We start from the raw sequence: 26567 nt of genomic DNA, 5'->3' as shown, positions 1-26567 counted from the left end.
TGACTGAAGACACTCTTCCGTTGTCGGACAGTCTTGTGAAGAGAATTCTCAGGGTTGTCCATAATTTTCTTGATTCTCTGGAGAATCCTTCTTTGCATTATCTCCTCCAGTGGTTCCACAGTCATCCCCAGAACAGAACCAGCCTTTTTTATTAGGCTGTTGAGCCTTTTCAGGTCCCTGCTTCTGATGATACTACCCCAACAGATGATGGCTGAAGAGATTACACTCTCAACAACAGACTTGTAGAAGATCTGCAGCATCTTGTTACAGACATTGAAGGGCCTAAACGTCCTCAAGGAGTGCAGTCTGCGGTGTCCCTTCTTGTAAACGGCTTTGCTGTTCTTTCTCCAGTCCACCGCAGTGTTTTCAAAAGGACAGCGGATCAGAAGCCGGCAGCTACTTCGGGGACAATTCAAGTTTAAAAGTAAGTCAACTAATTTAAAATGTTTTTTTTAGATCCAAAGAAGTTATCTATTGTTGGCGAGTTGCTTAGCAGTTGCAGTTTCGGTGGCTAGCGGGTAGTAACGCACTTATATTTTTAATTTAATAAACATGTACACAATTTAAAAAGTAAAAGGCTTGTCCTATTTAAATTGAAACTAATACATATAAAATATAACTATCTCCCGTGTCACGTGACGTTACGTGACCGCCGTGGAAGCCGTGGTCACGTGATGCAAGTCTGTTCCATTTAACCGTTCTCTTTGACCAAGGAAGGACAGCGTCCTCGTAAGCAAGGCGCCTGGCCTCGCAAGACATCGCCTCGCAAGGCCAGGCGCCTTGACACTGAGAAACACCCAGAGAACTAGTCTGGTTACTTACAGGCAGAGAGGCACATGAGGGGCGGGACTTGCTAGTTTGTTATTGGCACCAGCCTGGCCACTTCAGGTGCAGGGGCCGGGATCACCAGCCCGACACCGCCCCTCCTCCTCCTGTCCTTCAGGCTGCTGAGGAATGTTTTGGTTTTTAGACTTTTATCAACTTAGTTGTGTTTTAAAACACCTTCAGTTCGGTGAAACGTTTAACGAAGTTTTAACCAGGTGTTTTATATGTTAAGTTGTCTTTTAACTGTCAACCTTCTTGAGAAATTTTCATCTTGCATTATTTTTATAATGCTCTCCATTTGTTTGCTTGCTTATTTTAAAACCTTTAATGGCAATTAAACCCATTTTAAACCCACTGTCATGTTTTTTATGTTACCCCCTCCTTCACGTTTTAACAGCACATGTAGCTCAAAAGTAACCAATCAGAAAAAAAGCAGAAATGCCAACCGTGCCACGCAACACTGTAGTTTTTAGCTGTAGTCCAAAATGGTGTCTGGCGACAGAGCAGACATCTTTCTTTAGAAGAAAGGCTTTTAGCGCTTCTTCTTGTTGTGGTTTTATAGACGTTCAAGTCATTTAGAATAGAGGAAAGAGCCACAGCGAACTCCGTTTCAGATGCCATGTTCATGAGAAACTCGGCGTTGTGGTGTGTGACGTATGCTGCTCAGCGCTGATTGGCTGAGTTAAAAATCTTGGGGAGTGGGGTTATTTGAATAGGAGAGTTCTCAGGCTCATGCTCTCCATAAGGAAGCATGGAGCTGGCTGGTTAGGCTAGGGCAAAAGGCCCAGGGGGGTGGCAGCAATGCTTGACCTCTGAAGTTTGTCAAAATCCCCTTTACAGAAATAAAGTCAACAAAATCGCTATTCTTGGGTCAATTTTTCTTTTTGAAAAAATGAAGAGAATTTTATACATCTAATAAAATAGAGGAATGAATAAATACAGAAAACAAATTAAGTGCATGTAAGTAAATACAGGTGAAACTCATTAGTTGGAATTGTGATGATTATGGCTTACAGCTTATAAAAACCCAAATTAAAAATCTCAGACAATTAAAATATTGTAAAAAAGGTTCAATATTCTAGACTCAAAGTGTCACACTCTGTTCAGCGAATAAATCCAACACCTGAAAAGTGTTCCTGAGCCACGAGGGATGGGCAACTCCGGTCCTCAAGGCCGGCTATCCAGCATGTTTTGGTTGTTTCACTGCTTCAACACGCCTGATTTTAATTAGCAGGTGATTAACAGGCTTCTGTAGAGCTTGACGAGCTGCTGAACAGGTGATACAACTACTACATCAAGTGTGGTGGAGCAGGAAAACATCTAAAACATGCTGGATAAGGACCAAAGAGGTTGAAGTTGCCCACCCTCTCATTCATAGTTGAATTACTGAAGTACATGGACTTTTGCACCATATTAACAGCTTTTCTCTGTAGATTCGCTAAAGCAGCTTTAGGGTCCTAGCATGTTTGGTTTTACTGTAATGTCCTGTTGCCTTCTACTCCAGTTTTGAATACATTTATTTTTATTTTCATTATTAACTGTTGTACATTAGGATGTGCTGTGGCTCTTGTATTGCACTGAACCTTCTGGACCACCATACTTTAAGGCCTTCAGTCTTCAATATTTATGTTTGTGTTCAAGTGTGAGACAGTTTGTTGTAATCAAAAACACCAGATGAAGACTAATACACGAAGAAGTTCAATTTTTGGCCACATCCCAAACACCTGCTGCCTACTCCCCTAGAGGTTTACATCATTAGCAGTTGCACTGGGTGTGCACACAAGTCACATGATGCCTTCTCAGTCACTTGGACACGACTCGCTTAAACCACACAAAGTCCTGCGCACACCTGCCGCCGCTGGGAAAGCTGCATGTTTGGGAGTTTATCAGTGTTCGAGTGAGAGGGACGAACAGCTGATGTTTGTCCAACTGCTCTGGTAATGTCACAAGGGAACACACAGAAGCACAAATGTTGCCCCCCTGTGCACGGTAACACAAAGCACAGTTTCTGCACATGAATCCATCTGATTGATGCTGATATAGGAGGTTCGTCTTTTACCCATACACGCAGCAGGACTTTAAACATTTCAGATGATTTTAAAAACAAGGGAAACCCCACATGTGGCAATATGAAATGACAAAAATGACAGTTTGGTCCAGGAGTGTGTGGTGTGCAGACAGCAAACTCTACACACAACACACATTCCAATCTCACACACAAATATTTCCAGGGCAGTTGGGAAATATCGCGAGATCAAACATGATTTTGGAGTAAATAAACATGCTGGAGGAGGAGCATGCAGGGCGCTTCTGTCACACTGCTTCCTGATTGGCTACAACTCAAAGGCAGCACACCTGTTTGCCCTCAGAAATAATACCATGACGATTCAACATGTTTGAGTTATGATCAGAGAGGTCTGATGACCTGAGCGGGGCAGAGCACTCTTAGCGCACAGCACACAGCAGGAAGATCTGATAAGATTTTTATCAACATTAGGGCTCATTCTTGGTCATTGATGAAGGATCGGCATGATTATCCTGACTGTGAATTATTATTTTAGTTGAACACAGTCAACTGTATTTCCAAATTAAAAAGATATTCTATTCTTTCAATTAGGGATGCTCGATAATTGCTTCTTTTTTTTACCGATATCTGATATACTAATATTGTCTTACTCTTCCGGAACAGTAATATAAACTGATGCCGATGCATGTTTTCTTTTTCTGTAAATTGCAGCTATGGTGATAAAACAATTATAAAGATCTTGTTTGCTAGCTGCACATAGCTACTTAATAATGGACAGCAGATACTCATTACACTGAGCTAATTCCTACTTCTTCACATATTTGTCAAATAAAACTAACATATTTTACAACCTAAACCTCAGATCCGTCATATTATAACATTTAGAGAGAGAGGAGATGATGCTGAAGAGTTTGATGCATAATAAGGCTTGAGATTGTGTAGTCATCTCTGGCACGGCCATCATGTTGGAAGCCTCCTTACTTGTCACTTCAGACAACAGCATGCCGAGTCTTGTTTAATTTAATCTATAATTTCTCTAAATGGTTATTAGTCAACCAAGGTAAATCGTTTCGGTGTCGTGGGGAGCAACAATGCAAAATGCGATCACCAGGGAAATTAAAGCTGCTTTCCGGAGTTTCCCCCTTTCAGAAATGATGTATGATTTTTCAGAAATCCGTAAAAGTGATTATCTCATCATGTACTGTGATCAAATGTAAGCAATACGTCTTTTTTTTTGCTAAGCACGCCCCCTGCCCCGCAGAGCTCCAATCAATAGGAAACTGAGCACCAACCAGAACTAACCAATAGCATTAGACTACCGCTTATTTGCTTCAAATTTAAGGAATACCTCGGTTGATGCAGAGTTGATTAACTTTTCACGAACAAGTAAGTCTCTAAAATATAAATATATGAAAACACAACATGACATGAGAATAATACTCGTAAAACAGCGTGTTTTAGCTCCGTTTGTTGGCTAAGAAGCACATTTATAAACGGAAACGTGAAGTCGCGATCTTAAACAGAGGAATAGACTTTTTATGTGATATGCTTGTCAGCCACTAGATGGTGCCATCAGATAAGATAAATACTCTGGAAAGAAGCTTTAAGTTGGAAAAAGGGCAAACTTTTCACCGTTTTCCTGCTTGGAGACATAACCACAGAGACCAGGTATCTGACATGTTTATGTTTATATTTATTCATTTAGCAGATGCTTTTATCCAAAGCAACTTACAATTTATAACCTATAGGACATGTTGTGATCTGTGGGGGAAACCAGAGTACCCGGAGGAAACCCACGCATGCATGGGGAGAACACGCAACTCCATGCAGAAAGGCTGCAGCCCAGTTTCGAACCTGCAACCTTCGTGCTGCGAGGCAACAGTGCTAACCACTGTGCCACCATGCAGCCCTGACATAAAAAGGTCCTGTCGGTTGGCTTGGATCACAGCTGTTAAGGCGACCTAAATCACCTTCCAGAGTTTCCCAGTCTTTATGAGTGTGTTCTCTGCACGTTCATTCTAGTAAATTAGAGAACGTATATGTTTTTTTAATACATTGTTTTTTTCCTTTAACTGTGACACGCATACCAACACATAAGCTACACACAGGTAGACTAATGCGGGCACACTGAAACACAACACAGCTTCTTCTGCTACACTTATGGGATGACAAGTTTGATTGTTTTACTAGAAAGCCAGTGAAATGTATACCTCTCATCTGGTCATTTACATCCAGATGAGGACACAAACAAGAAAACCGAAAACGTCCATTATGCAGAACTGTGCAGTAACAAGCTGTCGTCGGTGCTCTAGCTTTGGGTCATTCATATGGATCCAAACCATTTAATATTTTCTCCACATATCAATCCCTGGCTTCCCAATTTAGTGTACCTTTGTATATTTAACATCGGTTTTGGGATTTTTGTTTATTACTTTTGATCCCAAACCTGCTCATTCTCTGGATGTACTGTTTGTTTAAACAGTTTGTTTACACTCCTGAGGCCATCAGCATGGCTGCCATGTCCCAGAATGCAATGCGTGATCCTAAGCCCAATATGTGCATGTTTGCAAAAGTTGAGTCATTACAAGGAGTAAAAACCAATACCGATATTTTAATGCTGAGATGTTCCGATATTAATGTTAGACTGATAATATCGGCCATCCCTACTTACATTAATGCTGGGAAACAAACAGCTGTTTTGGTCCAATCTGGATTACCTCACATTATCTGTTGCACTCAGCATTCCCCATACACACTTCATGTGAAGGATTCCAGCTACTGTCACAACAAATCTTTGCTTAATATCTGTAACGTTGAAAGATTACAGCCATTTTTTGGTTGGCTGAGATTAACTGTGGAAGCCATTTTATTTGGACTGACTCTGGGAGTAAAACATTTGTAGGTTTTCATCCAATAAAGACTTTCTGGGCATTTTGTTCCAGTCTGGTCCACGGCAAAGAACAAGCTTCAAGTCTTTCAGCAATAGGTGATGAAAATAGAAAATAAACCGTCCCCAACGTTTCAATTTCTCCAAACAAAGCCACTGGTATCATAATGTAGATTTAATGGAAGGCGTCACTGTTAAATTATTTGCATACTCAACATTGTGGTGTATGAACTCTAACACACACAAGGGAGCCATGGCGAGTCATTGAGAGCCACGCAGAGAGAAGGCCTACTTCCTGACTGGGATTAATTTCTGTTACTTAGCAGCTCTATGGTAACACAGACATCCATAGCTACAACAGGCGAAGAGCTGCTTTACAGTGTGACCACATATCAGAAGTTAACGGCACTCACGCCCTCCTGGTCAGAAATCATCAGAACGTAAACAAACAGCTCATGCAGACTGAACTCCACCTGGAAAACCACTTTTTTTGATTTATAGAAACATTTTTACTATAAAAGAAGATCAGTTATGAATAAAAGTCTGTCTACTTTTGTTCGTCCATTCAAAATTTGATAAAATTTGTGAAAGTCTCCAGTTTTTATTAAGTCATTTTATTTAAATAGCACTCATCACAGACAGAGCATCTTAAAGTGCTTCATAGATCAAAATCAAAACAAAAATTATAAAGATCTTAAAACAGAAATAACTTAAAATCAGAAAACATAAAACAAATCATGAAGATGGAAATTTAGGAAAGATGAGTCTGCCTTCTGCCACAGAACTGGTTTTATTTTTACAAGCAGGTTTTTATCCTCAGATGCCTCAGCACGCACCCTCCAGCCACAAAAGTGAGACTGAGGCTCAAAAACAAAACAAAAGAAGCTGCGACAGCCTCAAAGGGCCTCTGCTGCATCTGAGGAAAAGAGAGGTTTGGAAAACTTTTAAAAGGTTTTAACTTTCTAAGACATTCACTTTTTAAAATTAGCAAAACAGAATAACATAAGGACTTTAGTCAGCTTGTCTCACTATCAGCAGCGAGTCCCTGTCAATAAAAGGTGGTGAAGAACATCTCCGTTAGATCTGGAGAAGCCTGCGTTTGTTGTTAAAGCTCGTTATGCTATTAGCTCGTCTTATCCCACTGGAGGCCTATGGAGTCCCTCTCTCTCTCTCTCTAACTCGGCCCTGCTGTCACAGTGCTGGAGAATTACAGCCGCTGTCAGGTCCAGCTAACCAAATTAGCACTTGTTATGCAACCTGCTGCACTTGGCTCCAGGTCTGCTGCTTAATGCTGCACAGCTCTCCGTATGGTCCGCACACAAGAAGGACCTGCAGACTAATGCACCGATTACTGTAAGAGCATGACTGTTTGGGTCTGATTTATTAAAGAGGGTCTATTTACACCGATGCTCAACAAGAGATCAAAAACAGAACCCAAAACAGAAAAATGTGCAGTTTTTTTAATAGTTCATTTATTTGATTTTTTTCTCAAAACAGACAGTGACGCATGATGCTTCTCACATAAATGTGACTGATTTATCACTGATTTCATAGATGTTTGTGCAATAATGACTAAAAGTTAAAAGATGGCGCAGATGTTTCCCTTAAACAGTGGATCCCGTTTTTCACACCGGCCTCCCGGAGTGGGTTTTAAAAAGGCTTTTGATCCATTCTAACATTTTCTTGTGAATTTATTCACACCGTGTGTGCCAGCGCTGTGGCAGCAGAGAAATAAACATAAAACGTCACAAACCACTGGCTCTGGGAAAGGTCATCAGCCTGACAGAAACATCCCAGTTTTGGTTTTTAACGGAGTTGGGGACGGGGCTCAGTTTACGGAGAACAGATCTGTGTTTCTGAGTTACAGCTTTAGAATAAACAGTGTTTACAGGCATTTTCAACTACTCACTAAAAGCATCTCCTCCACCTCAAAGCCCTCACAGCCCCCCTCCTGGACCCCTACGGTTTGCCTACAGAGCCAGCAGGTCTGTAGATGATCAGCACAGCTCCACATTTCATCCTGCAGCATCTGGACTCCGCGGGTACCTACGTACCTGGGTGGGCTTTCTCTCTCTCCTCCTCCTCCTAGACAAACTGTTCCAGATGAACATGCCTGACCCCATCTGCAGGTGGATCAACGACTTCCTGACGGACAGGAAGCAGCAAGTGAGGCTGGGGAAAAATGTTTCAGACCTGTGGGCCATCAGCGCCAGTTCCCCTCAGGGCTGTGTTCTCTCCCCTCTGCTCTTCTCCCTGTACACCAACAGCTGCACCTCCAACCAGGAGTTTGTCAAGCTAATCAAGTTTACAGTCGACACCACCGTCAACAGACTCATCTCCGACGGGGATGAGTCTGCCTACAGGAGGAGGTGGAACGGCTGGTGTCTGGGTGCAGCCACAACAACCTGGTGCTAAACACCCCGAAGACAGCGGAGGTTGTTGTGGACTTTAGGAAGCACACAGCCCCCCTCCCCTCATAACCCTGTCTGACACTCCCATCACGATGGTGGACTCATATCGCTTCCTGGCCACCACCATCACCCGGGACCTCAAGTGGGACCTCCATCATAAAAAGGGTCCAGCAGAGGATGTACATCCTGAGGCAGCTGAAGAAACTCAACCTACCAGTACAGTCAATGAGGCAGTTCTACACCGCAGTCATCGAGTCCATCCTCACCTCGTCCAACCATGGGGTACGCTGGAGCTACCATCAGGGACATGAAAAGACTGCAGCGTGTTGTACGCTCCGCTGAGGAGGTCATTGGCTACAAACTCCCCTCCATATAGGACCTGTACACCTCTAGGACATTGAGGCATGCAGGTCGGATCACAGCTGACCCATCTCATCCTGGACACAGTCTCTTTGACTCGCTCCCATCTGGCAGGAGGCTCTGATCCATTCGGACCATAACCTCTCACCACAAGAACTGTTTCTTCACCTCAGCAGTTGGGACTCATGAATGACAATCCTAGGTTTACCCACTCCAGTCGACTGGTTTCAGTCACATGACCCGCTGTTGTGTTTGTACCTGAACTGTTCCGCTCTGATTAGTACCTACACTGTCTTGCATATAGCAGCCGTTTCTCTAATTATTGGCACTTTAAATTATTTTATCATGATAATTTTTACTCCCTATATTTAATTAACTCGTATTAATTATTATATTATTATTATCATTATCATCTTTCGTTTTGCACCAAGTACCACAGCAATTTCCTAATGTTGTGATTTCTCGCACATATGGCAATAAAACCTTCTGATTCTGATTGTGAAATTCAAAACCTTCTGTAATTATGTCGAGCATCCTCGTTGGGTTGTTATTGGAAACATTAACCTCTTAAAACTGGACTAAATATGGCCGCCCAGTCATGGCAAAAAGTGCTTTATAAATCAAATTTGATTATGTTTCCATAGAACACAACCTAAAATTTAAACCTGAAGTTTCTTCGATAAATTGGTGAAAATCTGGACAGTTTGGGTCCTGCTGATGATCACTTTATTGTAGGCTAGAGTCAACTAAAGGCCTCAGGCTAAGTGCAGTAAACGGAGTTTCTGTCTAAAATGGATTAAAGTCCATGTGCACACATCTCCAAGTGACACAGCATACCTGCTGCTGCATTTAATGCAATTGTTGTTATTCTGACAGGCTTGATCATTAAAACCTATTTGCTTTCTTAGACACGTCATGTGCGTTAAATTATGGCAAAAGCAAGTGCATATATTGCTGGAACTGTTAAACAAAATTAATAAAATGAGCAAAAACTTTCGGGAACACTGACCAACTCCAAAATCCACACCCCCAACCGTCTCCATCCTCTTGCTGGATCCAAGAGAATATTCCAGTGATTCCGGTGCCACAGGAGGCTTCCAGAGAAGTCATGACATGGCTCTGCCAGCGTGCGTGTGTGTGTGTGTGTGTGTGTGTGTGTGTGTGTGTGTGTGTGTGTGTGTGTGTGTGTGTGTGTGTGTGTGTGTGTGTGTGTGTAGTGGTTAATTAGAGCACTTGGTCTCAGGAGGATCAGACGTGGAAGACGACCGTCTCTGCTACGTGACCGAAAGCCAGTGGCAGCTGTGTGTGTGTGTGTGTGTGTGTGTGTGTGTGTGTGTGTGTGTGTGTGTGTGTGTGTTAGCCGGTGGCTGCAGAAAGGGCTAGACATAAACAAACATAGATAAGTAGACAGGCAAGCACATGCCTAAGTGTCCAGCCCACGTTGTGCTTCAGCATGGAAAGGTGAACAAGTTGAGCAAAGTTTCTCTGCAAAAGCAGAAAAACATGAATATTCACCTCCTGGAGGAGTGGCTGATGATTCCTCATAAAAACTAAGAACATAATCTATAAATCTACACCCCCCTTACCATCATGCATCAAGAACATAATACAAATCGACAGATGCTCTGCAGACTTAATGATTTCCCAGCAACTTAGCGTATAACAAACTGTTATTTTGCTTCCATGCTGAAGGTTGTGAGTTCTTATTGATTGATGTGAGGACAGAGATCTATGAGGTGAGAACCAATCTGAGACGCTGAGTCTCCAGGAACAGAAATATTCCCATAACAGCAGCTGTGTTGGTAACTAATGATTTTTTAATGTCTTGGATGGGAAGCAACACTCTGCTGCTGCTTGTTGATCTGTCTAAAGCACGTGACCCTGTCAATCATTCAGGAGTCTACGGGGATGTCAGCATGACGGGTTCACTGTGGTTCCGAAGCACTTTTCTACAGAACCTGGTGTGTTTGTGCAGTTCACTCAGTCACCTCGGTAGGGTCTCAGGGGGCAGGGGGCAACCTGGACATGTGTCCTGTCATCACGGGGACACAGACAAACAATCATTCACACACTCACAATTGTGAGTAACTTATTAACCTGACATGCATGCTCTCTGTGTGCAGGACATCAGAGAACTCAGAGAATACTCAAGCCTGCTTACATGCGGAGAACATGCGGAGATCATGCACATCTGTACAGAACGGTAGTAGCTTGGATTCAAACCTGCAACCTTCTTGCTGAAAGTTAAGACTGTTAACATCAAGCAGCCTAAGATATAAATCCTGTTTTCTGATTATATTAACAGGAGTCCCCCAAGGCTCAGTTTGAGGCCCAGCTTTAGTCTCCTTATTTTTAAAAGAGCAAGTCACCCCCAAATCCACTTTTTTTTCCTGATAAACTATATAAATGCGTGTCTAATCGTGCTGCAGACACGTGTAGTCAATAGTTTAGCACTTTAGTGCATTTTCGTAAAAATTTAAATTTTCTGCCTAAAACTGTCAGTGTTTTGCCGTTGTCTGGTAAAAACTCTGCACTGCATTTGAATTTAAATCTGCCGTCGCCATTGGCTAAGAGGTACTCTGGAACGTTACCTGGTGCCATATGATGTCACAATGTCGTTGTGAGCCTGTGTGTGTGTGTGTTTGTTAGCGGCTCCGCCCTCTCGGTCTGCTAGGCAACAGCATTTGTTGCATTTTTCAAACAGGAAGTGGGAGTTGAGTAAGAATCTGGTAGGGGGTGACTTGCTCTTTAAATTACCCTGGGACAGACAACAGCTTCGAGCAGCGCTGCACAACTGAAGTTTCAAACTCAATGTGAACAAAAATAAAATTGTGTTTTCCAGATTCTGTAACAGAGCAGAACCTCAAAAAGTATCATCTAACAAACATTTGGGTAACTAGCTGGATGATTGTCTTTTTAGAATGTAAATTGATAATTCTGGAAAACTGAAAATGTGCTCATGCTACAGTTTTAAATATAATCAAGCTTTTGCTCTTCTTGGGAGGTTAGACGTTTCCACGCAATCTCCGCTTCATAAATCAGAAACTATCTAGAAAGGTTCTCAGCTGCTTTTTAGTCACATTCCGCCCTCACCACGCCCCCCTTACTGCCATAAATAGTCAATGCAAAGTGCCTTGTGGATCTCATGCATATACATAAGCCGGCTGTTGCAGCGCTCTGCCAATGACATGGCGACCGTAGATCAAGGCAGATCGAGGAATCGCAATTTCACAGAAGAAGAAATTGAGGTACCTGTGGGTGAGGTGGAGAAATGAAAGGAAGTGCTTTTGCAAAACAAATAAGAGAAGATCCACGGAGTGGCACAGCGTTGCTGAAGCCGTCAATGTTGTGAATTCTTCAGAGAGATCTGTGGCAGATATAAAAAAAAAGATGGTCCAATCGGGATTCGAACCCCAGACTCCCGGGTGAAAGTCACGCGTGCTAACCAGTCAGCCAAATGGAGATTTCCCTTGTTGAAGTAGCCAGGGCGTATGATCAATCAGGTCACAGTGACAGAACACACACTGTCACAGACGCATGACATTCTGTCTCAATCTGTCCCCCTGTTGATATTCTGCATTCAGTATTCTGCGCTTCAGGCTGTGTGTGTGTGTGTGTGTGTGTGGGGGGGGGGGGGGGGGGGGGGGGCTTGTTCTGTGTGAAAACGAAGCAGTACAAGTGATAATGCTGCAGGATTTCATAATTTTCTCCTTCTCAGCAGCAGCACTGCAGGTGCTCTCCATGTCCAAAATGTGTATAAGCCAGATCCTTAGTCAACTTACAGTTGCGCACATTTTTCTGCTAAGTTTTCTTTCACAAATCCCAAAGTTTGCGTGGAAAGTTGCTTACGCATTTTTCCGACCCCGTTTTGTGCGTAAGCAAGCTTGTTAAATGAGGCCCCTGGTGCTTATGTGGACTTGCTTTTCTTACCAAAACATGCAGACTATGAAGAACTGCAGTCTGGCCTTCATCCATTCCTTCCCCTCCCTTCTCCTCTTCCTCCCCCTCAGACTGTCATTCGCCATGAGATTGTGTGATCTCTCACATGGCGTAGTGAATTAAAGCCACAGAGGATCCCACACTGGGCAAGGTGCCAGTCTTCAGTTAAGATCTCAGTCTTAAGTACATTCCTGCATATTTGCAGCACTGTAAAGTAATTTGAAATATTGTCCCCAACCGCAATGACAACCTAAAACAAAAGGTAATACAATACCTTTAAATGCAACTAAATCTTTAGAGAAACAGCAGCGCCACAACTCTAAATAAAATCTATAATCCAAGATGCACAAACTTCTAAATGTAAAAACCTGCAGAGAAAAGAAGAACCCCACAAAGAAACTAAACATAAACTCTAAAATGTGCCTTACGTGTTGCAATCCTTCTCAAAGTTCAGCTTTGGGTGCAGGGAAGAGCAAATAAGCTTAAAAAGCCCTAAAAAATCACAAGTCCAGCCCTCAAAGATAACACATTCAGTGGAGTCAGGTGGCACCTGTCACGTAGGCAAACGGACAGGTTCCTAATATTAACATACCTGCACAACAGCAAATAGACACATTCTTGCACCTCCATTAACAAAAGGCTCAGAGCTGAACTTCACTTCTGCTTGGCATAAACATGAATAGCATGTTACACAACGGTCTGAATATGGAAATCCAAGAACGCATGTAGGAAAAAAGTGATAGATGGGTCACAGGAAATGATGCCTTGTTTGATGCACAAAGTACATAATATTACAGACTGGAGAAATGAGGAACACATACTTTGCGGTACACATGATTTATATTGTGGCATGCAAACTGTCAGCTAAGAGCATGCATACTGAACTTCTAACCAGCTGCCACAAAGAATGCAAAACACTCATTTTTCATTGAAAAACGTTTCAAAAGTCATGTACTGGATGGCGCAGGTCACCACCACTAACAGCAGCCTTATCCACAAACAATCCTGTTCCTGTTGAAACAGAATGTATAAATATATACACGAAAATGTAAATTTTCCTTTTGCTAATCCTTCTTAGAATTTCTAGTGCAATTAAATGCTTAAACTGAAAACAAAAATAAAATATTTTTAAAAACCTGAAACTCTTTCTAGAAACTTCCTGAGAATCCTTCAAATCTCTTGATTAATTGAAGTACTACAGGAAGCTGCTGAAATTTTTTTCCAAGTAAATGCATAAATTAAGATCTCCATTAAAGGCTGAATCCTCTGGAACACTTTTCTGAATTTAATCTAAATTACTTCCATACATGAAACTATTCAAAGGATAAATGGTAAGTGCCCTGTATTTGATAGAACGCCTTTTAGGGTCCTACAAACCCAAGGCAACACAGTCACTCACTCTCACACACACACATCCCCATGCTGGTGCTAGTGAGCTACAATGTAGCTACAGCTGCCGTGGGGTGCACTGATGGAAGTGAAGTTGCCGAGAACTGGCGCCACCGGTCCCTCTGGCCACCACCAGCACTACCTCATTAACTCTGAGTTCTAATGCAAGTCAGATCCAAGACAATATTTTTTTGGGGGGGGGGGGGGGGGGGGGGATACTATAAGTATACTATTTATGTAAGTTTAATACATTTTTTAATTCCCTGTACTGTGTAATTGCATTTTATTGTGAAGCAATTTGATCATTTAATTTTATTCTGTGAGTTATGTTGTTTATGAAATAGCCCAGCTAAGGAAAAAAATGAGAAATTCTCAATAGGCATTACCTCTGTACAGAATATCAGTAGCCTGAAATAGGTTGAAGTGTCTTGTTCGGGATTTCATTCATCAAGATGGGTCTTTGAAATTAGATAATACTAGCCTAATATTTCCTTCCTTGGTGACCTGTAATAATCCATTAACCCTTACACGTTACCTAGTAACATTTAACCTTTTAAAATAGAAGCGTCAGTTTTTATTTTGAAAGACCAGACAGGAAGTCGTGGCATTCCCGCTGTTCGCTGTCACGGCTGACTTGTTGAGGAAGTCCGAGCCAACAGAACTTGTCACCGAATAAACGGAAATGTCCTCAGTACGTGTAGCTAAGTTTGTTTCCATGAACCGAAGTAAAGCGCAGCGCGCGGTTAGCAGCAACTTTAGCGGAGAAACGAACGGCACGTGCAACCACTTGTGTCGCTTCTGTCGACCAGGAGCGGTATCTCCTGAATACTAGTGTCCCCTCCATGGTTATCATCCCCTAAAAATCACATAAACGTCACGCTACGTAAAGGAAATAAAACCAGACCGCTTCGCGTTCAGACCGCCTTGAGAAGCACTTTGCGTGAAAACGCACCGGCTGTTGGACTTTGCGTGGGGGTGAGAGCGGAGTCAGACGGAGAGCGACAGGAAACTTACCTGAGGGTTGAGCTGCCATGGGCGGCTTTTAGTACCGGGAGGTGTTCGGTAAGGTGTCGGTCAGCGGCGGGACGGAGCGGCAGCGTCCGGAGCCGCCATGTTCCTCTGGCTCCGAGGCTCCTAGGCTGCTTATCTTCACCAGAGCCCCCTCCTCCTCCTCCTCCTCCTCCCCGCTACACCACCACCTCCACCTGGGTGCCTCAGACTTCTCATCACCGCCTTTTAACACCAGGAACCCGAAAATAAAGATTCTCGTTTCTAAATGATCCTCATGAACACTTTTATCAGCCCCCAGGAACGCCGACGGCGTAAAACACACAGTCTAAAGTAATTTGTACAAAAATAACAAAGAAAGTCGCACGCAGCGGCTTGTGTCGCTGCCAGGAGTCAATAAGAAGCCGATTAGACGCTGGAGGGCTGGCCAAAGTTCACCAGGTCACACAATAGACCTGATGGGGAAAATTCAATATTTTAGTTTGTCATGACAGTTGGAGGTTACGTTGAGCTGGACTCATTTTAAAAGCCATACTTTTTTATTTATGAAAACAAGAAAGACAAAGTCACACCAGGCATAAATAAGCCATAAACAGCCTTTAATACAAACTTATTTTTGTAATTTGTTCATTTATTTCATGAAAAGTATCTCCAACAATAATTTTGGGTCCTTTTCTTTTCTTAAGTTTTTAACATCTGCTGCCACCTGGTGAACAGAAGCAGCTTCTCTGTTGCACGTCAGAACCAAATAAGCTCAATTAATTACAAGTAGGCCTACAAACGTAGTTTTTCTAACTGGACTGTTAAAAGCATACTCCTTATTCTGTGACTGTCACCAGGTGAGAACATACCTGTGTGGACACACAAAACTGGTAACCTGTTCAGCCACCAATGTACTGTCAAGCAGGTAAAAGCTGTTCTGAGATCAGGCCAACTCGTATCAGTGACGGGGAGGTGCCGGCCAAACAAACGTGGCTGGAACGCCAACAAATGTTTAGACAGTAATGATCTTCAGGACTTCATAAATAGCTAAAGTCAACGAAATGTGAGACAACGTATCCTGCACATACAATGAAGGAAATCCTACACACACATGTATGTTTACACCTAGACTCAGGAAGAGGTCAGGCTCAAGCGTGGAAGACCAGAAAAGCTACAGCTTTTGTTCATGAAGCAGAAAATATCCTGGATTCAGATATTAAATGTAAACTTTAACTGGGTTTGGTGCACAAACGGGAGCCTGAGAACATCAAAGTCCACCTTTACACACATTTTAAACAAGCTAAAGCTCCAGCTTCAGCTCAGAAAACCCCAAAACAACATCTTGATCATTAAGGATGATGTGATGTGATTGTGTAGATTCTAAAACCAGACCAGGCGGATCTTCCTCCCTCAGGTAGAAGCTTTATCTCACACATCAAAGACGACTCCTCCACTTGTTCTGAGTCGAGTCGTTCACTAGAAAGAACGAATTGACACACTTTGATGACAAAGTCTCTGGATTATTACAGCGGGTGTGAAAATGAGGTGACATACCCTGAATGATTTTGCCTTCCTTCTCCAATTTTTCCAAGTGATGCACCAGGTTGACGTTAGCTGCTTGGTGCAGGTGTTCAGGAGTGTCCTGCAGAGAATGCATAAGAAGGATTTGGTGTTTAGCTCCTGCTGTGGGTACATGGTTGGCTGAAGCCTGTGCAGGTTTCAAAAACCTTCACAGATAAAGTTAACCTACATTTACATATTTTGCTTAGATACGTGTCTGTAGTCTTACCAAAACCCTCCATACTGACCGTAACAATGCCCTACAGCTACAGTTTCACTCGTGTGTTTCACTTCTCACACCGGGATGAAAGACTCTGACCTTATACACGATCTTGACAAGCTCCATGGAGGAGAAGGCGTTTCCTGCTCCGTTCTGAATGGCAGTCAGGATCTGTTGTTCTCTTTGGTCGCGGTGGCTGATGTAGTATTTGATCTTGGTGCCAGCATCCTGAACCACGGGCCCGTGTCCTGCACAGAGAGCAGCCCGAAGACATCAAGGCCTCTAATAAAAGTGGATCATGCTATGAAAACAGGTAAATTACAGGATATTTGTATGCTTTTAAATTCAGCTACTTATGCCAAATATTTTCCATAAAAATCTTATTTTCTGTTCTAAAATGAAATGAAAAGCTGATCTCTCAACACAAAACGGTCATTTTATTCAAATTTATATAAAAAAAATGCATCTATTCAGCGCATTTCATCATGAAAGCAAAAGTTTGTCGTGTTCAGAATAAAACATTTTAAGCTCGGTGATGAGGTGATCTAGTTAGATTGTTTCCATTTGTCAGGAAGGCATTTAAAACCCATTTAAAGGAAACAACAGGTATACAAATCTGCAAACAGGAAATAATGATTTTCTAAAGAGGAACATCTGCTGATTTTATGTGAATCAGTCAAGAAAACTGAAATCGGTGCATTTATATGAAGTCCTCTCCAACCACCTCTCTTTATTAAACCCATAACTGCCTCAATGCATCTGCCACACAACAATTTCTTATAGGGATGTAAGAAAATATCGATATGGCAATATATCATGATATTTTTCTGTAATATTATATCAATATTCAAAAGCTGTGTATCGAATAAAGAAGAAGAATTTCCATGCAAACATTTGTGTATTTTCTTTTCTCTTTGTGCAATTCAAATGCTGACCACTAGTTGACAGCAGTGTGCAATGGGTTTTGTTTCCACCACTGAAGTGTAAATGCCTCTGTTATGGTTCAGATACGTCATGTTAAACACGTTAAGCATCAGTTGGGACTGTTTATTGAATTTTCCTACAATAAATTCAGTCAAAAAAAATCGCTAAGATCGTCTGACTCAATGTTTCGCAATATATCGTATCATCCCCCCTGTATCGTGATACGTATCATATTGATAAATGATAAATGACCCGCACTTGTATAGCACCTCTCAGAGTAAGGACTCCAACGCGCTTTACACTACAATGCATTATTCATCCATTCACACACTGATGGTGATGAGCTACGATGTAACCACAGCTGCCCTGGGGCGCACTGAGAGGTGAGGCTGCCGACCACAACAGCAGAATTCTCTGTCCGGAGCTGGGATCGAACCTGCAACCTTCCGATTACTGGACAACCCGCTCAACCTGTTGAGCTACTGCTGCCCCTGGATTCAGTATTGCCAGAACTATACCAACACACATCCCTAGTTTCTTATGTGGACATAAACATGTATGCATTTGGAGAACAAGAGCACAGCAGAATGCCAAACACACTCACCAGGGTAAATGAGGTCAGCTTTAGAGTTCAGCAGGATTTTCAGAGATTTCATGTAGTCATAGAGATCCTCGAACACGGCTGTGCCCTCACCCAGGATACAGTCACCAGAGAAGAGTGACTGCTCCTCCTCCAGCAGCAAGGCCATGTGGTCATCAGTGTGGCCCGGGGTGAACAGCACTCTGAAACAGACACAAAACAATCATTTCATGTGATGAGCATTTTTACACGTTTTCTTTTTCTTTTTGGCTGTTTTTGCAACACTGAACTGACTTGAGAGTGGCTCCCTCTGTCTGGATAACATCTCCATCTTTTAGGTAAGAGTAGTTTTTATTCCCAGCTGTCTCTGTGACCGGAGTGGAGCGTGGCAGCTTGCTGACTCGGACCTCAGACCCTGCAGGAAAAGTCAGATAGTGTTTTTTTTATTTACAGCTTGCTAATCATATCTACGTATAACCAACAGAGATTACTGAACACACACAAAACTCAGGAAACGGTCCTGACCAGTTATGTCTCTGCAGATATCTTCCACTCCTCCAGTGTGATCGAGATGCCAGTGTGTGATGATGATCTCCTGGATGCTGGTGTTAAACTGGCCCAGTGCATTCTTTAGATTGCTGATGTATTCGGGTACAGCAGGTTCTCCGGTGTCTATGAGCACACGTCTGGAAACAGAATAAACAGACAAGAAGAACTCAAAGAAGCAACAAAACAAAAATAAACAACTTATATATCTACACCTACCACTTAACCCCAGGCTACACTTGAGTCTGTAGAGGACAAAAACGTCTGCTGGTAAAAATGGCTATAAAAATTCCATTTTTGGTTCTTATTTAAAACACATATTAGGTTTCTCTTTACCTTGCTGACTGTTTCGTTTGCGGCTGCAAACATTTTCAGAGCTGACGCTGATGGTGGCGTCACTTCCTACTCTGTTTATCGGCAGACAGCAGATGACGTTGTCGCCCTCTGCTGCCCGCTCTCCCCTCTCCGATGATGCAGTCCCATGCACGATCCAATGAGTAAACTCCATCGTCCCTGTTCATGGTCCCACATCCACGTCTCCTTATCTCTATAGCTTCCTTTATCCATCTTTTGTATTTCTGTTGTTCGCTGTTTATGATCCTTGTGTTGTCCATTATATGGTTCTGTCTTGTGCAGTGATCTGTTACGGCTGACTTCTTTATTGTGCTTTCTGCTTCTTGTTTTGCTGCTCTTGTGTGTCTTCGACTTGTTTCTTTCTCGCACTCCTTTCTATGTTCTGTTGTTCGTGTGTTGAGTTGGCGTCCGGTTTCCCCTATGTCTGTTTTATTGCAGAGTTTGCATGGGATTTCGTAAATGACTCCACATTTAAGTCCAGCTGGTATCTTGTCTTTTGGGTGTACCAGTCTGTTTCTAACTGTTGTGTATGGCTTTGTTGGTGTGTTTATGTTGTGTTTTTTCATTGTTGCTCTTATTTTTTCTGTTATGCCTCTGATGTATGGTAGGGTTATCACTGGTTTTGGTTCTTGTCTTGTCTTGCTTAGGTTGTTCTTTTCTTTCTGTTGTTGAAAGAACACAAGAGAGCACTACTCAAAGAAAGGACAAGAAATGTTGCAACCAAACAGAAGCAAGTGGATAACGAACTGGAAAGAAGACACCTGGACTTGAAAAGGAATTACAAACTTGATGAAAAAAATGGATGAACTAATTAAAGGCCACATGATGGAACAACAGGAAAAAGAATTCATAAAAGTAAAAGAATGGCACATAAAGAAGTTAAACAAACTCATCAACAAGAAAGAGAGAAAAGAAATACAAGATAACACCACACAAAGCTCATGGGTATGTAACATTTCACAATACGAACTAACAGAAGCAGAGGAGAGCATATTAAAAAAAGGTTTAAACTTTGCAGTCACACCAAAAGAAATACCATATGATGAATTTATTGTAGCAACAGAACTAGCATGTCAACAGATCACAGATGAGGGAAAGAAGGCAGAACTCAGAAATAATGTAGTTGGGATTAAAAAAAACTGCCAAATTCAACACAGCAATATTACAAAAGAAGAACAATCAGCCATGACAGCTTTATCCAAAAATGAACAGATAATTTTTCTACAGGCAGACAAAGGAAGAACCACAGTAGTAATGAACAAAGAAACATATAAACAACAGATGAAACAGATGGTAGAGGCCAAAAATTCATACAAAATACTTAAAAAAAAACTAATAGAAAACATTAAGAAAAACATGAAAAAATTACTGAAGCCTCTACAAGAAAAAGGCAAAATAACAGAAAAAAATGTACAAACACTGGATTCCTACGGCAAATATAATACCAACAATCTACGGAAGACCAAAAATACATACAAAATACTCCACTTAGACCAACAGTAGACAGCACAGGTACACCGACATACAACATGGAAAAAGAAATCAGCAAAATCATCAGCCCGTTATTAAGTAACGCAGATCAACACTGCAAAAACAGCACAGAATTGGCAAAAGAACTAAAAAAAAGAGACTACAATAGAAGATAACGACATACTCATCTCACATGACGTCACAAAAACACCAACCCAAAAAACCGTAGACATAGTAGTTAACAGAATCAGACAGGACAAGACTTTACACAAAAGAACAAACCTCACAGCAGATGAAATAGCACAACTGATAGGACTGGTGGCTAACTCCACTTACTTCACATACGATGACACAATATACAAACAACTGGAAGGCTTCGCCATGGGTAACCCGTTATCAGCCACCCTGTGCGAGTTTTTCATGGAAGATCTAGAACAAAAAGCCATAGCCACCGCCCCCCCAAACTGCAAAATAAAACTATGGAAACGCTACGTAGATGACATACTGGAACCAAAAGGACAAACAGAAACCCTAACACAACACTTGAATAACATTGACGACACAGGCAACATAAAATTCACTTATGAGTCAGAACCAGAAGGCAGCATAGCATTTATGGACATGAAAATAACCAGGCAGACCGACGGGACCCTAAACATAAACACATTTAGGAAACCAACACACACAGACCAATATCTATTATGGACATCAGAACACCTCACCATACACAAAATGTCAGTAATCAGAACATTATATCACCGAGCAAACATAATAACAGAAGAGAGAGACCGTAAACAAGAGGACAAACACATACAACACACTTTAAAGACCTGCGGATACCCGACATGGGCAATAAACAAAGGAAAACAACAAACAACAACAGAAAGAAAAGAACAACCTAAGCAAAGAACTAGAAACCCAGAAAGACGAGAACCAAAACCAGTGATAACCCTACCATACATCAGAGGCATAACAGTAAAAATAAGAGCAACAATGAAAAAACACTATATAACGAATCCGTCAGCAAGGTAAAGAGAAACCTTATCTGTGTTTTCAAAACAACTAAAAATGGAATTAGAAGACAAACACAGCAAGAACGTACAAAAGTTGGCTATAAAAATGTATACATTAATCTTTTTTTTGTGCTTTTTTTCTTAGATCTTTTAAACAACTTCAGCCCTGCTCAAACATAAAAAATTCCATCATTTTGAGGATTTTTAACCCTTTGATTACTCATGATTTTTACTGTTCACCTGGCTGGAGCTCCAGACAGGTGCATAGACATACTAATTGTTTTGGTTTTCTATACTTTGAAGTTCAGTAAGCGAGTCACACTGTCTTTTATCTACTTATCAGAGGTCAGGTTGGCCTTTTGAATTAAATACAAACAGCAGAAGATCTAAAGAAATGTGTAGACTTTGGGCCACATATGAAGAAATGACTGAATGTGGTGGTAAACAGTAAAAATCATAAATTTGACAACTTTTCTCCAAATTGAAACCCTAATATCACAGAAAGCATGATTATTTGTTGCAGATGTTACAAAAACTGTGGTTTGAATGGAAGTCAATGGGACGTTTTTGTCCGCTAAAGACTACAGTGTTTTTTTCATAGTGTTCCCTTGGTCTCGTCTCGTCTCGTCTTCCTCCGCTTATCCGGGTCCGGGTCGCGGGGGCAGCATCCCAACTAGGGAGCTCCAGGCCGTCCTCTCCCCGGCCTTGTCCACCAGCTCCTCCGGCAGGACCCCAAGGCGTTCCCGGACCAGATTGGAGATGTAACTTCTCCAACGTGTCCTGGGTCGACCCGGGGGCCTTCTGCCGGCAGGACATGCCCGAAACACCTCCCCAGGGAGGCGTCCAGGAGGCATCCTGACCAGATGCCCAAACCACCTCAACTGGCTCCTTTCGATCCGGAGGAGCAGCGGTTCTACTCCGAGTCCCTCCCGAATGTCCGAGCTCCTCACCCTATCTCTAAGGCTGAGCCCGGCCACCCTACGGAGGAAACTCATTTCGGCCGCTTGTATCCGCGATCTCGTTCTTTCGGTCATTACCCAAAGCTCATGACCATAGGTGAGGATTGGGACGTAGATCGACCGGTAAATCGAGAGCCTGGCTTTCTGGCTCAGCTCCCTCTTCCCCACGACAGATCGGCTCAGCGTCCGCATCACTGCAGACGCCGAACCAATCCGCCTGTCGATCTCCCGATCCCTCCTACCCTCACTCGTGAACAAGACCCCGAGATACTTAAACTCCTCCACTTGAGGTAGGACCTCTCCCCCGACCCGGAGGTGGCAAGCCACCCTTTTCCGGTCGAGAACCATGGTCTCAGATTTGGAGGTGCTGATCCTCATCCCAGCCGCTTCACATTCGGCCGCGAACCTACCCAGCAAGAGCTGAAGGTCAGAGCTGGATGAAGCTAGGAGGACCACATCATCCGCAAAAAGCAGAGACGAGATTCTCCTGCCACCAAACTCGACACACTCCACACCACGGCTGCGTCTAGAAATTCTGTCCATAAATGTGATGAACAGAACCGGTGACAAAGGGCAGCCCTGGCGGAGTCCAACCCTCACTGGGAACAGGTCCGACTTACTACCGGCTATGCGGACCAAACTCACGCTCCTCTGGTAAAGGGACTGAATGGCCCTTAACAGAAAGCCACCCACCCCATACTCCTGGAGCGTCCCCCACAGGGTGCCCCTGGGGACACGGTCATAAGCCTTCTCCAAATCCACAAAGCACATGTGGATTGGTTGGGCAAACTCCCATGCCCCCTCCATCACCCTTGCAAGGGTATAGAGCTGGTCCACAGTTCCACGGCCAGGACGAAAACCACATTGCTCCTCCTCTATCTGAGATTCAACTATCGATCGGACCCTCCTCTCCAGTACCTTGGAGTAGACCTTTCCAGGGAGGCTGAGGAGTGTGATCCCCCTATAGTTGGAACACACCCTCAGGTCACCCTTCTTAAAGATGGGGACCACCACCCCAGTCTGCCACTCCCTAGGAACTGCCCCCGATGACCACGCAATGTTGTAGAGACGTGTCAACCATGACAGCCCTACAACATCCATAGCCTTGAGATACCCAGGACGAACCTCATCCGCCCCCGGGGCTCCGCCGCTGTGTAGTTGTTTGACTACCTCAGCAACTTCTGCCCCCGAGATCGGACAGTCCATCCCCAGGCCTCCCAGCTCTGGTTCCTCCTCGGAATGCGCATTGGTGGGATTGAGGAGCTCCTCAAAGTATTCCTTCCACCGTCCGACTATAGCCTCAGTTGACGTCAGCAGCTCCCCATCCCCACTGTAAACAGTGTGAGCGAGTTGCTGCCTTCCTCTCCTGAGGCGCCGGACAGTTTGCCAGAACCTCTTTGGAGCCGATCGATAGTCTTTCTCCATGGCCTCACCAAACTCCTCCCACGCCCGAGATTTTGCCTCGGCAACTGCCACTGCTGCACCCCGCTTGGCTATCCGGTACCTGTCTGCTGCCTCCGGAGACCCACAGACCAGCCACGCCCTGTAGGCCTCCTTCTTCAGCCTGACGGCTCCCCGAACCTCTGGTGTCCACCAGCGGGTACGGGGGTTGCCACCACGACTGGCACCGGCCACCTTACGACCACAGCTAGCAACAGCCGCCTCGACAATCGCAGAGTGGAACAAGGCCCACTCGGACTCAATGTCCCCCACTGCTCTCGGGACGTGGTCAAAGCTCTGCCGGAGGTGGGAGTTGAAGACCGTCTTGACAGGTTCTTCTGCCAGGCGTTCCCAGCAGACCCTCACTATGCGTTTGGGTCTGCCAGGTCTACGCGGCATGTTCCCTTGCCATCTGATCCAACTCACCACCAGGTGGTGATCAGTTGACAGCTCCGCCCCTCTCTTCACTCGGGTGTCCAAAACATACGGTCGCAGGTCAGATGATATGACTACAAAATCTATCATCGACCTGTGACCTAGGCTGCCCTGGTACCAAGTGTACCGGTGGGCATCCTTATGTTCGAACATGGTGTTCGTTATGGCCAAACTGCGGCTTGCACAGAAGTCCAATAACAAAACACCGCTCGAGTTCTGATCAGGTGGGCCGTTCCTCCCAATCACACCCCTCCAGGTCAAGCTGTCATTGCCCACGTGAGCATTGAAGTCCCCCAGCAGGACAATGGAGTCCCCTGATGGAGCACTATCTAGCACTCGTCCCAGGGACTCCAAAAAGGGTGGGTACTCTGAACTGATATTTGGCCCATACGCACAAACAACAGTCAGGACCCGTTCCCCGACCCGAAGGCGCAAGGAAGCTACCCTCTTGTCCCCCGGGGTAAACCCCAACACACAGGCAGAGAGTCTCGGGGCTAACAAAAAGCCAACCCCAGCCCTCCGCCTCTCACCCGGAGCAACTCCAGCAAAGTAGAGTGTCCAACCCCTCTCCAGGTCTCGGGTTCCAGAGCCAATGCAATGTGTCGAGGTGAGTCCGACTATATCTAGCCGGTACCGCTCAACCTCTGCCACAAGCTCCGGCTCCTTCCCCGCCAGCGAGGTGACGTTCCATGTCCCAAAAACTAGTTTCCTTGTCCGGGGATTGGACCGCCAAGGCTCCCGCCTTGGTCTGCCACCCGATTCACATTGCACCGGACCCTTCATGTTCCTCCTGCGGGTGGTGGGTCCACAGTTGGACGAGCCCATGTATCCGGTTCGGGCTGGGCCCGGCCGGGCCCCATGGGCGAAAGCCCGGCCACCAGGCGCTCGCTCACGGGCCCCAACCCCAGGCCTGGCTCCAGGGTGGGACCCCGGTAACCCTCCGGGCCGGGTACTCCGACTCTTCGTTTTCACCGCCATGAAAGATCCTTCGAACCGTTCTTTGTCTCACCCTTCACCTAAGACCAATTTGTCATGGGAGACCCTACCAGGGGCACTAAGTGCCCCAGACAACATAGCTCCTAGGATCATTAGGGCACTCAAACTCCTCCACCACGATAAGGTGACTATACTTTCCCTTGGTCTACTTTCAAAATTCTAAATTGAATTCAAAAATTGTCCAGAGAGAGGATTTGCGACAAAATACTGTACAAATATGTACAAACAATGGTGAAATGGCTTCCAAAAGAAAAGCAAAAAACTGATTGGACCTCAGTAAACAGAAAACCTGGATTTTTCTATTGAGTTTGGTGTGAGGTCATTTAAAACTAGTCAAAGAAAGGGTGTAGGATGTCACATAAACAATGAAAGTTTAGCTATAAAATAATATCCAAAGCCCCCCTTTAGAGACTCGTTTAGAGAACCCAGCACCGTAGATACGTCAGCACTCACCTGACTCCGGTTCCGACCAGGTATGTGTTGGTACCCTGCAGCGTCATCGGTCCCGGGTTGCAGCCTAGAACCCGAACAACCCGAGCAGAAAGCTGCTCTATTCGAGGTATAACGACACTCATAAGTCTGATGTTTCGGGGAGAGAGAACAACACAGAAACAGGTGAAAGTTCTTCTTCTTCTTCTTCTTCTTCTTCTTCTTCGTGTTTATTGGCGGGTGGCATTTAACTGCTAGGTACATTTCCGCCACCTACTGTGCTGGAGTGTGAGTCGGAGTAAGAGCGTAAAAAAATAAAATATAAATATAAAAAAACTAAATTCTATTCAACAAACCACTGTGTTTTAGATACTCAATAACCAACTTATATTTCCTTTCTTCACCATTTAAAAAATTATTTACATTTATCACTCCACCTCCCATGATTTTTTTATTTTTCCCTGAGTTGTCCTCTACTTTCTCATATTTTATGCAGTTACATAAAACATGTTACACTGTTTCTCCCCCCACCCCACATCCACACAAACGTGTGGGATGTTTCCCTATCAGATGCATCGTATTAGTAAGCCCAGTATGTCCCATTCTTAATCTTGATATTATTCTTTGATCTCTACTATTCATTCTTATATTTTCCCATTTTCCTACTTTCCCTTGTATCTGAAATCAATATCTTCCTTTCTCTCCCCTTTCCCACATTCTTTGCCACTCTTCCATTATATGTGCTTTAATGGTAGATTTAATTTCAGCGGGACTATATGCAATATTTATTATTTTTCTCTCTCTTATTGCCTTT

At 43.7% G+C, this 26567-nt stretch overlaps 2 protein-coding genes across 5 annotated transcripts in view; both read right to left on the bottom strand.

The window, feature by feature from the left end:
- LOC107383425 (nuclear receptor coactivator 2) overlaps positions 1–15004 on the bottom strand; it is a 63321-nt gene extending 48317 nt beyond the window's left edge. For 2 of the 3 annotated variants that reach the window (XM_070541539.1, XM_070541540.1), the window contains exon 1: positions 14852–14974. The gene's annotated coding sequence lies outside the window, so the exon portion shown is untranslated. Of the gene's footprint in view, positions 1–14851 lie in introns of all 3 variants that reach the window. The other variant, XM_015956027.3, reaches the window with a different exon arrangement.
- Positions 15005–16236: 1232 nt separating this feature from the next.
- On the bottom strand, positions 16237–26032 carry lactb2 (lactamase, beta 2). Of its 2 annotated transcripts, XM_015956025.3 has the most exons (7): positions 25778–25990; positions 18637–18797; positions 18406–18526; positions 18136–18314; positions 16707–16855; positions 16382–16469; positions 16237–16303 (listed from the first exon to the last, which is right to left on the bottom strand). In XM_015956025.3, exons 1-7 carry the CDS (start codon positions 25897–25899, stop codon positions 16263–16265), a joined length of 861 nt encoding a protein of 286 aa, XP_015811511.3. In that variant the 5' UTR covers positions 25900–25990; the 3' UTR covers positions 16237–16262. The 2 variants fall into 2 exon arrangements, 1 of the variants encoding a protein (XP_015811511.3); XR_011515462.1 differs by lacking the exons at positions 16237–16303; positions 16382–16469; positions 16707–16855; positions 18136–18314; positions 18406–18526 and adding exons at positions 18877–18902; positions 18994–19673 and having other exon boundaries at positions 18660–18797; positions 25778–26032.
- Between the last annotated feature and the right edge of the window lie 535 nt (positions 26033–26567).

The sequence above is a fragment of the Nothobranchius furzeri genome, chromosome 11 (genome assembly GCF_043380555.1).
Source record: "Nothobranchius furzeri strain GRZ-AD chromosome 11, NfurGRZ-RIMD1, whole genome shotgun sequence".
In the NCBI taxonomy this organism is placed as follows: domain Eukaryota; kingdom Metazoa; phylum Chordata; class Actinopteri; order Cyprinodontiformes; family Nothobranchiidae; genus Nothobranchius; species Nothobranchius furzeri.
This window is presented reverse-complemented; position numbering and strand designations above follow the sequence as displayed.

Bases quoted from the DNA above. Each gene is read 5' to 3' on its own strand.
- lactb2 (XM_015956025.3), bottom strand. From the start codon at position 25,899: ATGAGTGTCGTTATACCTCGAATAGAGCAGCTTTCTGCTCGGGTTGTT. The intron at 16,856-18,135 runs GTGAGTGTGTTT...CTCTCTGTGCAG, and splicing joins AGCTGACCTCATTTACCCTG to GACACGGGCCCGTGGTTCAG. The intron at 16,470-16,706 runs GTCAGAGTCTTT...CATTCTCTGCAG, and splicing joins TTGTCAAGATCGTGTATAAG to GACACTCCTGAACACCTGCA.